Source organism: Somniosus microcephalus, chromosome 22 (genome assembly GCF_052327205.1).
Source record: "Somniosus microcephalus isolate GS21.2 chromosome 22, FLI_Smic_1.0, whole genome shotgun sequence".
NCBI lineage: Eukaryota > Metazoa > Chordata > Chondrichthyes > Squaliformes > Somniosidae > Somniosus > Somniosus microcephalus.
Genome location: NC_141008.1, coordinates 22662024 through 22675892, shown reverse-complemented (window position 1 = coordinate 22675892; position 13869 = coordinate 22662024). Strand labels below are relative to the sequence as shown.

At 51.5% G+C, this 13869-nt stretch overlaps 1 protein-coding gene across 6 annotated transcripts in view; it reads left to right on the top strand.

Annotated features, from left to right (window-relative positions):
• gtf2ird1 (GTF2I repeat domain containing 1) overlaps positions 1-13869 on the top strand; it is a 249451-nt gene that overhangs the window by 186199 nt on the left and 49383 nt on the right. For 4 of the 6 annotated variants that reach the window (XM_085964304.1, XM_085964306.1, XM_085964305.1 and 1 more), the window contains 3 exons: positions 3900-4083; positions 6202-6230; positions 11955-12122. In XM_085964304.1, coding sequence (XP_085820430.1) covers positions 3900-4083; positions 6202-6230; positions 11955-12122 — 381 coding nt within the window. Of the gene's footprint in view, positions 1-3899; positions 4084-6201; positions 6231-11925; positions 12123-13869 lie in introns of all 6 variants that reach the window. The other 2 variants (XR_015073206.1, XM_085964307.1) reach the window with 2 other exon arrangements.

The following is a 13869-nucleotide window of genomic DNA, read 5'->3' as shown; positions in this document are numbered from 1 at the left end:
CCAATTCCTGACCAGTTAGAGCAGGGGTGCCCCAACTGTGGCCAGAGGCCCGAGCATCCCAGTCCTGTCTGCTCTTCTTTTTATTGATTGCTTTATTCTTGTTTGAGTTTCGTGGGTCTGGAGGTTTGGAAAGGGTTGTTCTCAGCACCGGTGCTACATTGGTGGATAAATCTTAACGAAGAACACCAAGGCCTGTTAGTATCTGCAAATCAGCGGGACCGGGCTGTGCGATTCCAATACTTAATACTTTAGCCCCTCGCCCGCCTGCCTGGGTGGGGGTTAAAATCGAGGCCAATGGGGTCAGTGAGTGAGTTATTTAAAATTTTTTTTTTAAGGTATCTGTTACTTGGAGAGAGGACAACGCCAACAGCTTGCATTTATATAGCACCTTTAATGTAGAAAATCCTACGGCACTTCAGAGGCACTCTCAACTGATGGATGCCAAGCCAAGGAAGGAGATATTAGCACGGGTGGCCACAAACTTAGTCAAAGAGCACACGGGTCACACTATACATGGGTCCCCTTACACACGAGCCACCTTTCACACCTTCTTATTCCCTGCGGAGTTTTAACTCCATCACACCCTTTTGTTGACCTGCTGCTGAAAGTACCTGGAGATCTAATTGATCAAAAGTCAAGTTTACTTGGGGGCAAGTTTGTGTCTTTCCCCTCTTGTGGCCAGGATTCAGACTTACCCAAAGGAAGAACTTGCATTTATATCGCACCTTTTATGTCAGGACGTTCCAAAGTACATTACAGCCAACAAAATACTTTTGAAGTGTAGTCACTGTTGGAATGTAGGAAACACGGCAGCCAATTTGCGTATAGCAAAGTGCCACAAACAGCAATGAGATACACCATGACCAGATAATCTGTTTTTAGTGATGTTGGTTGAATGATAAATATTGTCCAGAACTCAGGGGAGAACTCCCCTGCTCTTCTTCAATTATTGCCATGGGATCTTTTACATCCATCTGGGAGGGCAGACGGGGTTTGACTTCTCATCTGAAAGACGGCATATCTTACAGAGCAACACTGAGTGTCAGCCTGGATTATGTGCTCCTCTCTGGAACGGTGTTCTGCTTTTGAATTTCTGTAAGTTGCTGTTTTGAGTGAATTTGAGGGTGTTTAACGGACAGTTACAGCCTGTTACCTGTTTGTTGAGCATAGTTTTCCATTCTCCTGTTAATCTTGAGTGACAGCAGAAGTATGAGGAAGTAGGTTGCAGACCCAGGGATCCAGGCTAGCACAGCACAGCACAGGTTCAGCCAATACAGCACCTGCTTGGCTCAGTTGATAGCACTTTTATCTGCATCAGAAGGTCAAAAGTTCAAGTCCCGCTCAAGGAAATGAGCACAAAATCTAGGCTGGCACTCCAGTGAGGGAGCATTGCATTCTCAGCAGTGCCGTCTTTCAGATAAGACATTAAACTGAGGGCCAGTTTGCCTGATCAAATGGACATAAGAGATTTCATGGCACTGTTCGAAGAGTCAAGGTGTTCTGGTCAATCTCCTCAAACAACACTACCAGAGCAAATTATCTATCTCATTACTTTTTCTGGGACATTATTACTGTACATAAATTGGCTGCCACATGTGCCTACAGAACAGCAGTGACCACACTTCCAAAGTAATTCATTGGCTTTAAAGCGACTGGTTCCTGCTCCGCTCATCCCAAGCTCCAGAAACAGGCGGTGAGTCCCTTATTTTTACATATGTAAGGGGCCTTGCGACTGTTTTAGGCGGTCACCAGAGAAGCCTGAAAAATGGCCTGACCCAATATCGGGTAGGATGTCTTTCAGGCATACTGAAAGACTGAAGGACGTTGGTGCCCAAAAATTGGCCTTTGTGGCATCTGTTTTACACCCGCAAAATGGACACAGTAAGGTCCAGTTACTACCCCAGTGTTTCTGGTAAAATAATGGACAGAGGAATTCCATAGTATGTTAAGCACCTACGAACTAATATCGCAGCAGTCATTTCTAGGCTCATTTGTTTAAATGGGTTTCCAGCAGTGTTATAAGTTATAATTACTGCCTGATAGGGTAGTAATATAAAAGATGTAATAGCAGAGCACTTGGAAAACAGTGACAGGATCGGACAAAGTCAACATGGATTTACAAAAGGTAAATCGTGCTTGACTAATCTACTGGAATTTTTTGAGGATGTAACTGGTAGAATAGATAAGGGAGAACCAGTGGATGTGATGTATTTGGACTTTCAGAAGGCTTTCGATAAGGTCCTACATAAGAGATTAGCGTGTAAAGCTAAGGCACATGGGATTGGGGGCAAGGTATTGACTTGGATAGAGAACTGGTTGGCAGACAGAAAGCAAAGAGTTGGAATAAACGGGTCTTTTTCCGAGTGGCAGGTAGTGACTAGTGGGGTACCGCAGGGATCGGTCCTTGGACCCCAGCTATTCACAATATTTATTAATGATCTAGACAAGGGAACTAGATGTAATATCTCCAAATTTGCAGACGACACAAAGCTGGGTGGGCGTGTGTGCTGTGAGGAGGATGCCGAGAAACTACAGGATGATTTGGACAGGTTGGGTGATTGGGCAGAAGCATGGCAGATGCAATATAACGTGGATAAATGTGAGGTTATCCACTTTGGTGTCAAAAACAGGAAGGCAGATTATTATCTGAATGGCAATAGATTGGGAGAAGGGGAAGTGCAACGAGACCTGGGTGTCCTTGTGCACCAGTCGCTGAAGGTAAGCATGCAAGTGCAGCAGGCGGTTAAGAAGACAAATGGTATGTTGGCCTTCATAGCGAGAGGGTTTGAGTACAAGAACAAGGATGTCTTGCTGTAGTTGTACAGGGCCTTGGTGCGACCACACCTTGAGTATTGTGTGCAGTTTTGGTCGCCTTATCTGAGGAAGGATATTCTTGCCATGGAAGGAGTTCAGCGAAGATTCACCAGGCTGATACCTGGGATGGCAGGAATGACGTATGAGGAGAGATTGGGTCGATTGGGCTTGTACTCGCTGGAGTTTAGAAGAATGAGAGGGGATCTCATTGAAACTTATAAAATTCTGGCAGGACTGGAGAGACTAGATGCAGGGAGGATGTTCCCGATGGTTGGGGAATCCAGAACCAGGGGTCACAGTCTAAGGGTAAGGGGTAAGTCTTTTACGACAGAAATGAGGAGGAATTTCCTCACCCAGAGAGTGGTGAACCTGTGGAATTCTCTACCACAGAAGGCAGTAGAGGCCAATTCATTAAATATATTCAAGAAGGAGTTGGATATATTTCTTAAGGCTAAAGGGATCAAGGGGTATGGGGTGAAAGCAGGGACCGGGTACTGAACTTAGATGATCAGCCATGATCGCATTGAATGGCGGAGCAGGCTCGAGGGGCCGAATGGCCTACTGCTCCTATCTTCTATGTTTCTATGTTAGTGGAGGCAGATTCAATAGTAGCCTTCAAAAGGGAATTCGATGAATACTTGAAGGAGAAAAAATTGCAGGGATATGGGCGGGGGAGTGGGACTAACTGGATTGCTCTTCGAAAGAGCCGGCGCAGATTCGATGGGCCGAATGGCCGCCTCCTGTGCTGTACTATTCTCTGATTTCCTCGATTAAGACAGTTACTTTGTAGAATTGTTAACTAATGCTAACCTGATCATAAAGCTAGTTTGTCTCCTCACTGATGATTTTAAGGATGCACCGATTTGTTTTTCGATGTATTAAGCGTTGGAAAGGATGACCTGTGGAGAATTGCCTAGCTGCTGCTCGGTGCTCCCCCCTTTCAATACAGCAGTTTGGTAACTCACCGTGTGAGGCAACACACTGTGTCCCAGCCATCTGTACCACCCCTTAGTTACATTGATTCGTGCCCTCCCTAAACATTGGAGAGATGTTACCGTTATTGTCTCGCTTCTCGTTATTTACAGGGGAAGCTTTAGGTATAAAATACCCTGTTCAAGTTCCATATAAACGTATCAAAAGCAACCCTGGCTCGGTTATAATTGAAGGGCTTCCACCTGGCATTCCTTTCCGAAAACCCTGCACGTTTGGATCCCAGAACTTGGAGCGAATCTTGGCTGTGGCCGACAAAATCAAATTCACCATAACCAGGTAACGGCAACTAGGAACTGTAAGTAACTAGGTAACAGCAACTGGGGAGTTGTAAGTAACTAGTCTGTGGCAACTGGGAGCCGTAACTAGTTAGTAGCAACTGGGAGCTGTAGGTAACCAGTTAAAGACAACAAGGGAGTTGTAAGTAACTCAGTAATGGCGACAGGGGAGCACTAACTAGGTAACAGTAACTGGGGAGCTGTAAGTAACTAGGTAAAAACAAGAGAGCTGTAAGTAACCAGGTAACAGTAACTGGGGAGCTGGAAGTAACTAGTTGATCGAATGAACTCAGAAGTTAAATGTCCAAGAAAAGTAAATAATGGCTATTCTTAATTGTTGACATGGTCTCTGTTTCAATCACTAACTCCAGTTGTGCAATCCACAGCCTCACAACCCTCTGTAAAGTTTCTCCTGCTCTCTGTCCTAAATCTCTTTCATTTAATCTTCGATCTAGGTCCTCTCATTCTAGCTCCTCAGTTACTGGAAACAGTCTGTTTCTATCTACTCTGTCCCATCTCTTCACAATTTTGAACACCTCTATCAAATCACCCCGTGATCTCTGTTCTAACAAAAACAGCCCCAATTTTCCACGTCTTCGTATTTGTATTTCCTCATACCAGGCAGCTATCCTAGTGAATGTGTGCTGTACTTTCTCTATTACCTCAACATCTTTCCTGTAGTGTGGAGCCCAAAACTACACACAGTACTCCAACATCTTATTAAGATTTTATATAGATTCGCCATTATATCTCATCTTTTATATTCTATACCTCATTCCATAAAGCCCAGCGTTCCATTAGCTTTTTGGTGGCCTTATCCACGTGGTGATACTTATAATGTCTGATGAACCTGAATCCACCAATGCTTCTGCTCTTCCACATCACCCAGCTTTCTCCCTTTCCAGGTATAATTATTACCCCTTTTTAGGAACATAGGAACAGGAGTGGGCCATTTAGCCCCTCTTGAGCCTGTTCCGCTATTCAATTCGATCATGGCTGATCTGCGACCTAGCGCCATGTACCCGCCTTTGCCCCGTATCCCTTAATACCTTTGTGTGATATCCGAGTGGTAAGGTCAGAAACTGAGATAAGCCAGACTTCAGGAACCAAAACCCAACTGTTTAATTATACATATGTAGCAGAGAAACATCTCTTACAGGCTGCCAGCAAACACACTCTATTTCTTACTGTGCGATCACAAAGATGGAGGATGAACCTCTGAGTCATACCCAGAATGCAATGCCACTATCTTAATAAGTGGTGTGCCAGGACATTACCTTAATACTGGTAAATATGATCCCTTAATATTTGTCTCCATCTGGTGGATAACTTAAGCATTACATCCCAGATTACTATACTTTGGTTAACAAAAATCTATCAATCTCTAATTTAGAATTAACAATTGACCGAACATCAACTGCCATTTGCAGAAGAGAGTTCCAAACGTCTATCACCCTTTGTGTGTAGAAGTGTTTCCTAACTTTTATTTTACCAAAATGTACCAATAAAGATTCAAGTTTGGCGGGGGGGGGGTGGGGGGGGAAGAATCAAACAGTAATAGTCACATTAGCGGGATCGAAATTGGGAATTCACCAGATTATGGATACAAACCCATGATGCATCATTCTGGACCAAAGAGATCAAATCACTTTGCTGCATTTACCCACCTGTGCTGAGGCTCGGCCCAAACATCAAACAACTGGGCCCCAAAGTTGTGCCTTAGACCCTGACAGTCCTGTGACCTGTTGAACATGGTTGCTGATTGTTCCCAGTTTAGGAGCTGTGGGCCCACGGCCACTGTGAGCACAGCCAGCAGGGAGAGGAAGCTTTCATCCCAGTGGTGGGGCCTGGGTTCAAACCCAGGTGAAAGGGCAGTGTCTAATCCAGTGTAGCACCTGGTCCATTAACACACACATTATAAATGCTGCAGAGGAACTCCAAGTGTGCAAGGGCTTTACGTGTAGCTGTGTTCTTTACTGTTTTAAGGCTGTTTTCTATAAGCTGCCCCTTTTAATGGCAGCTGCTATACATTGGGGAATGTCACATGCCCAATAAACCCTGCATTCTGATGAATGGTTTTGCAATCTTCTCAAACTTGTATGCTTTTGTCATTTTACAGGCCTTTCCAAGGACTCATTCCCAAACCTGGTAAGGATATTTTTATACATAAATAATGACTTAGCATTAATTACTTCCATTGTACTTCAAATATGGATGGTAATGGTAAATCCACAAAGCTGCTAAGTGGGCACTTTACCCCCTATCTCCGAGGGCCTGTGGTAAAGAGATACCCTTGGTGTTCAGGAATAGGACGTCGCCAGGTGATGAGAGCATCAGATATGCTGCCAGCTCTCTCCCTCTTCCTGTGGTACAGACAGGTACCAGTAACAGGTAGGGCTCATCCCAGAAACACATTGCAAAGGGCGATTTACAAATTCCCAATCCCAAATTCCCGATGTGCACTCCTGGTGGGTGAAACCTCCCGTTGGAAGTACAAATTCATAAAATTTACCTTTGAGGGAGAGAGCTGGCAGCATATCTGATCCTCTCATCACTTGTCTGTGTCGGTATAGACCGGAATGTGGACTGGAGCCCCTTGTCCAGAGTGAGGAAAGTTTTCAACTGTGCAAGAAGGACAAACATAATACTAAAATAAAACTCCAGTATGTCACACTGGCGGTATTACTGTGCTATGCTCCACTGGGCAGCTGGATACCACCCCTCACTGGCGGTCTTATGGGCCGAGCTCCACTGGGCAGCTGGATACCACCCCTCACTGGCAGTATTATGGGCTGTGCTTCACTGGCGATATTATGGGCCGTGTTCCACTGGATAGCAAGAGACCACCCCTCATGGTAGGTTGTGTTCACACAGACAGAGTTGTTTTTATTTAAGACAAGTTTTTGGGCCTGTATTTATAAAGGGTAATTCTATGAGTCCTACCACAGAGCTCTGCCAGTACCAGGAATTGAGGCACAGACCAGTCACTCACTCATCCCTCACATTGTGGCATAGAGGCCGAACTGCACTTGTCATGTTTCAAGAGGGTCTTATTATTAATATTGTGCAACATCCCCTTTTCGTCCGTTGTCCATTGACCAGCCCCGATCTGAGCACCTCATACACCCTCCGTCGCCCACTCCTACAGTGTCAAACATGTATATCCTTCCTGGGAGGGGGATCAATATTGAGTTTCAGGAGGAAGCACAGAACACAAGTGCAGGAACCTGTTGCACATTTCTCAGCTGCTGAGCCCAGGGATTGAGATCTCTCGGGACCTACCTACAAACATACTTTGGACATTCAACATGAACACTTCATGTAGTGACAAGAAGCCTCTTTCAGCACAACACCCCTTGGCTTAGGCTTAACTGACGTCATAAATGCTCTGACTGGTGTCCTGGAGAATTTGAGCTCCGTTTCACAGTAGTTTGTCTCGTCAAGATTCATCATGTTGGGGAACTAGCTCACGCAGGACTTGAAACACCTCACTGCTGCCCACAGGCCTCTTCCCACACAGGTGTCTGGGTATGCTGAGGGAGTGCCCAGCAACAGCAGAATGGCAGGAGCTGGCATGGGTGAAGGAGATATCTCTCCGGATGATGCCACATCCGTAACAGCTCGCTGCCTTGCCCCAAAGGAATGCAGAGAAGGTTCAGTACAAGGCAGCCACCACCTCAAAACCTGTGACACTTGTAGTTGCAGGGCCATCCACTGACCCGGCACGCGAGGGTACTGGACCACTTCCAATCCACCTCATGCCCCCTCCAGCTGAGGAAACATTTAGAAACAGAACACGGTTAGGAAGTAGAAGACAGAATATATCATCACAAAGGGTTAACACATTGAACATGCCAGCACCACACACTGTTAGGGCCAATAAAATTTGGTATAATTGGAACTGCGATGTGCCCCAACATTTGATTTGAGATGGGGCAGCGTGTGGTAGTTGGGGAAGAAAGCTGCTGTACTCGTGGGTCCCAATGCAAAGCCATGGGCAATGTCCACAGTCGTTTATTTACATGGTGCATGTGGAGACGACTGTTGTAAATTGGATGGTTCAGGCGCTAAAGTAACTGTCTGTAGTAACCTGCCTTTCCACTCTAGCCGAGTGACCAGTGATTGGGTAGATATGTCACCTGGCTCTTGATAAGAGTTATATTGCAGGGCAATATTGTATGGTTGTGTGGGGAAATGGAGGACTTGAGTAGCCCATGCAAATATGGTAACTGTAGATTGGAAATTTGTCATTGGTCTGATGTGACTTGGAAGGACTCTGTGGAGTCAGAGTTCAAAGGTTACCTTAAGTTGGCAGCTACTGACACATCCCTGACCTGGATGTGGTTTGCTGGTGTGGTTGCCGGACTGATCCCAGTTCCTTGACAGTTTCCTTGGGGATTCATTGTCACCACATGGAAGTGTCTTCCAGCATGTCCAGGTACAAAATATCTGGGCCTGTACGGACAGGTAACAGCGTAAGGGCGGTTCCTAAATCAGCACAGAAGGTGCCAATTTACCTTGATGGCATGCATCCTCTGGGCCCCTCCTCACCACCTCCTCCTCCGGGCCCCCTCCTCACCACCTCCTCCTCTGGGCCCCCTCCTCACCACCACCTCCTACTCTGGGTCCCCTCCTCACCACCTCCTCCTCTGGGCCCCCTCCTCACCACCTCCTCCTCTGGGCCCCCTCCTCACCACCACCTCCTCCTCTGGGCCCCCTCCTCACCACCACCTCCTCTGGGCCCCCTCCTCACCACCTCCTCCTCTGGGCCCCCTCCTCACCACCTCCTCCTCTGGGCCCCCTCCTCACCACCTCCTCCTCTGGGCCCCCTCCTCACCACCTCCTCCTCTGGGCCCCCTCCTCACCACCACCTCCTCCTCTGGGCCCCCTCCTCACCACCACCACCTCCTCTGGGCCCCCTCCTCACCACCACCTCCTCCTCTGGGCCCCCTCCTCACCACCACCTCCTCCTCTGGGCCCCCTCCTCACCACCACCTCCTCCTCTGGGCCCCCTCCTCACCACCACCTCCTCACCACCACCACCTCCTCTGGGCCCCCTCCTCACCACCACCTCCTCCTCTGGGTCCCCTCCTCACCACCACCACTTCTGGGCCCCCTCCTCACCACCACCTCCTCCTCTGGGCCCCCTCCTCACCACCACCTCCTCCTCTGGGCCCCCTCCTCACCACCTCCTCCTTTGGGCCCCCTCCTCACCACCACCTCCTCTGGGCCCCCTCCTCACCACCTCCTCCTCTGGGCCCCCTCCTCACTACCTCCTCCTCCTCTGGGCCCCCTCCTCACCACCTCCTCCTCTGGGCCCCCTCCTCACCACCTCCTCCTCTGGGCCCCCTCCTCACCACCACCTCCTCCTCTGGGCCCCCTCCTCACCACCTCCTCCTTTGGGCCACCTCCTCCTCTGGGCCCCCTCCTCACCACCTCCTCCTCTGGGCCCCCTCCTCACCACCACCTCCACCTCTGGGCCCCCTCCTCACCACCTCCACCTCTGGGCCCCCTCCTCCTCTGGGCCCCCTCCACACCACCTCCTCCTCTGGGCCCCCTCCTCACCACCACCTCCTCCTCTGGGCCCCCTCCTCACCACCACGTCCCCTGGGCCGCCTCCTCCTCTGGGCCCCCTCCTCACCTCCACCACCTCCTCTGGGCCCCCTCCTCCCCACCACCTCTTCCTCTGGGCCCCCTCCTCACCTCAACCTCCTCCTCTGGGCCCCCTCCTCACCACCACCTCCACCTCTGGGCCCCCTCCTCACCACCGCCTCCTCCTCTGGGCCCCCTCCTCACCTCCACCACCTCCTCTGGGCCCCCTCCTCACCTCCACCACCTCCTCTGAGCCCCCTCCTCACCTCCACCACCTCATCTGGGCCCCCTCCTCACCACCGCCATCTCCTCTGGGCCCCCTCCTCACCACCTCCACCTCTGGGCCCCCTCCTCACCACCTCCTCCTCTGGGCCCCCTCCTCACCACCTCCTCCTCTGGGCCCCCTCCTCACCACCACCTCCTCCTCTGGGCCCCCTCCTCACCACCTCCTCCTTTGGGCCCCCTCCTCATCACCACCTCCTCTGGGCCCCCTCCTCACCACCTCCTCCTCTGGGCCCCCTCCTCACTACCTCCTCCTCCTCTGGGCCCCCTCCTCACCGCCTCCTCCTCTGGGCCCCCTCCTCACCACCTCCTCCTCTGGGCCCCCTCCTCACCACCTCCTCCTCTGGGCCCCCTCCTCACCACCACCTCCTCCTCTGGGCCCCCTCCTCACCACCTCCTCCTTTGGGCCGCCTCCTCCTCTGGGCCCCCTCCTCACCACCTCCTCCTCTGGGCCCCCTCCTCACCACCACCTCCACCTCTGGGCCCCCTCCTCACCACCTCCACCTCTGGGCCCCCTCCTCACCACCTCCTCCTCTGGGCCCCCTCCTCACCACCTCCTCCTCTGGGCCCCCTCCTCACCACCACCTCCTCCTCTGGGCCCCCTCCTCACCACCACGTCCTCTGGGCCGCCTCCTCCTCTGGGCCTCCTCCTCACCTCCACCACCTCCTCTGGGCCCCCTCCTCCCCACCACCTCCTCCTCTGGGCCCCCTCCTCACCTCAACCTCCTCCTCTGGGCCCCCTCCTCACCACCACCTCCACCTCTGGGCCCCCTCCTCACCACCGCCTCCTCCTCTGGGCCCCCTCCTCACCTCCACCACCTCCTCTGGGCCCCCTCCTCACCACCGCCACCTCCTCTTGGGCCCCCTCCTCACCACCGCCACCTCCTCTGGGCCCCCTCCTCACCACCACCTCCTCCCCTGGGCCCCCTCCTCACCACCTCCTCCTCTGGGCCCCCTCCTCACCACCTCCTCCTCTGGGCCCCCTCCTCACCTCCACCACCTCCTCTGGGCCCCCTCCTCACCACCGCCACCTCCTCTGGGCCCCCTCCTCACCACCACCTCCTCCTCCCCTGGGCCCCCTCCTCACCTCCACCACCTCCTCCGGGCCCCCTCCTCACCTCCACCACCTCCTCCCCACCACCTCCTCCTCTGGGCCCCCTCCTCACCTCAACCTCCTCCTCTGGGCCCCCTCCTCACCACCACCTCCACCTCTGGGCCCCCTCCTCACCACCGCCTCCTCCTCTGGGCCCCCTCCTCACCTCCACCACCTCCTCTGGGCCCCCTCCTCACCATCGCCACCTCCTCTGGGCCCCCTCCTCACCACCACCTCCTCCCCTGGGCCCCCTCCTCACCACCTCCTCCTCTGGGCCCCCTCCTCACCACCTCCTCCTCTGGGCCCCCTCATCACCTCCACCACCTCCTCCATAACCTTGTAAAAAATAGAGCAATGCCCCTGTAAGCACCGCAGTATGAAATATCCCTGGGCCAAGAGGCCAGTGTGGCAGATGGAAACAGCTTTAAGGAGATGATTGCACAGATTAAAATCCTTTTGTGCTTAAGGACAGGCTAAGAAACAACTCCCAGCTCTGCAACATTATTAAAGGTGAAAAATAAGCAGCAGGCAATGGCTGCAGTTTATTTTTCTACAAAAGCCCACTTTAAGGAGCTCTGTTAAACATTAGTGAAGGGCCTTACAGAGTTTGCCCTAATTTATACGAAAGGCCGTTAATCAGCCTTGCGCACAATCTGCCTGCAGGCTCTAAATGCTCAAACTGCTTCTAGTGCACATTGGGCATGGAGTAGGTCTCAGACCTCTGTGCCCGATAATACGAGGTGCCAGCACCTGAAGCACTTCAACACTACATATGTTACGGACCGCATTACAGGCCCACGTCTTCATCATCTTGAAGATTGATTTCTCTAAAGCCCTCCTCACTGGCCTCTCTGCTTCCACCCTCTACGCATTCAGCTAATCCACAACTCTGCGTTTCCCACAAGGCCTGCACACTCATCAAACCTATCCTCACCCAGTGCCACTGGCTGCCTGTGTCCCAACAAAAGAATTTCAAGATCCTCAGAAGGCAAAATACTGCTGGAAATCTGAAATAAAAACAGAAAATGCTGGAAACACTCAGCTGGTCAGGCAGCATCTGTGGCGAGAAAAAGGTAGGGTTAACCATTCAGGTCTATGAACCTTCGTCAAAACCATCTGAACTGTTTCCCTACATTACAACAGTGACTACACTTTAAAAGTACTTCATTGGTTTTGGGACACCCTGAGGTTGTGAAAGGCACGATATGAATGCAAGTTTCTTCTTCCTCCCCAAGCAAGGCAAAGGCAAAGATCTCAGACCTGTCAGCAGTGGCTCCATCATGGTGGGTGCCACTGTGGTGTTAATGGAGCTGACCACTCAGTCTATGTTGAAAAGAATGGTCTCCACAAAGCCTTGAGACAAGTTGGAGCTGGACTCCTCCATGGTCCGCGACATTGGGCGCCAGCTCTCAGGCAGGCTGTCCAGTGCATCTAACAGTTCCTGGTAGATACCCATCAGACTTCTTTGGTAGCCTGGGCACTCAAATTTTGTATCGGAGTCCTCTGCAGCAAAACTAGTATGCGAACTCGCCCGCTGTTGAACTGGCACCTATGCCATCCTATCCACCTGCCCTAGCTCCTGTACACTTATGCCCAGTAAATCACCACGTGCAGACACCGCCTCTAAACTAGCCTCTAAAGTCTGCGTGGTGCCAGTATCTGAGCTGGTGCTTGTGAGTGACGGTGCTTCTTCCTGAAGACTTGCCTCCTCTTCCTCGACTGGCACAATGGCTTCCACATTCTTAACACCTGAGACTTGAGAGGGAGAAGGATTAGCTTGTGGTGTGAAGGGAGAGCAGAGAGAGAAGTGGCTGTGAAAGTATCTGCAACTTGTTATTGCAGTGTGTGTGCGTGTGGGGGTAAGGGTGAAGTTAGAAGGGACAAAGAGGATTAGGTTGAAGAAACACTGCGTGACGTCTCCGCTGCCTGTGTCCGAACTCGCACTAAGTCCCGTTCACCCATCACCCCAGTGCTCGCTGAACTGCATAGTAATGCCAACTCTTGCGATTTAATTGTGAGACACGCGATTTTTAATGAAAATTCAGCCCACCTCGTGATCTTCTCATTCACCTCAGAAAACTCACGATTTTAAACTTTGTCTGCAATATTGTTAACAGGCTGAGCAAACCGGTAGTGCGCGCTCGGCCACACACTATGCAGAAGAGTCCAGCTCGCTGGGCAGGCTGAGATGTAGTTCCATTCTCGTCATAACACCGTCCAGAGCCGCACAAGTCGGGCTTGGCGAGAACTGTATTTGCCGCAATGCACTGCTTTGCACCATTCACTTGTTCACGAATCGGCAGTCAGTGAGTGCGATCTGGTGCCAGAGTCAGTGAGTGCGATCTGGGCCAGAGTCAGTGAGTGCGATCTGGGCCAGAGTCAGTGAGTGTGATCTGGGCTAGAGTCAGTGAGTGCGATCTGGGCCAGTCAGTGAGTGCGATCTGGGCCAGAGTCAGCGAGTGCAATCTGGTGCCAGAGTCAGTGAGTGCGATCTGGGCCAGAGTCAGTGAGTGTGATCTGGGCCAGAGTCAGTGAGTGCGATCTGGGCCAGTCAGTGAGTGCGATCTGGGCCAGAGTCAGTGAGTGCGATCTGGGCCAGTCAGTGAGTGCGATCTGGGCCAGAGTCAGTGAGTGCGATCTGGGCCAGAGTCAGTGACTGCGATCTGGGCCAGAGTCAGTGAGTGCGATCTGGGCCAGAGTCAGTGACTGCGATCTGGGTCAGAGTCAGCGAGTGCGATCTGGGCCAGAGTCAGTGAGTGCGATCTGGGCCAGAGTCAGTGAGTGCGATCTGGGCCAGAGTCAGCGAGTGCGAACTGGTGA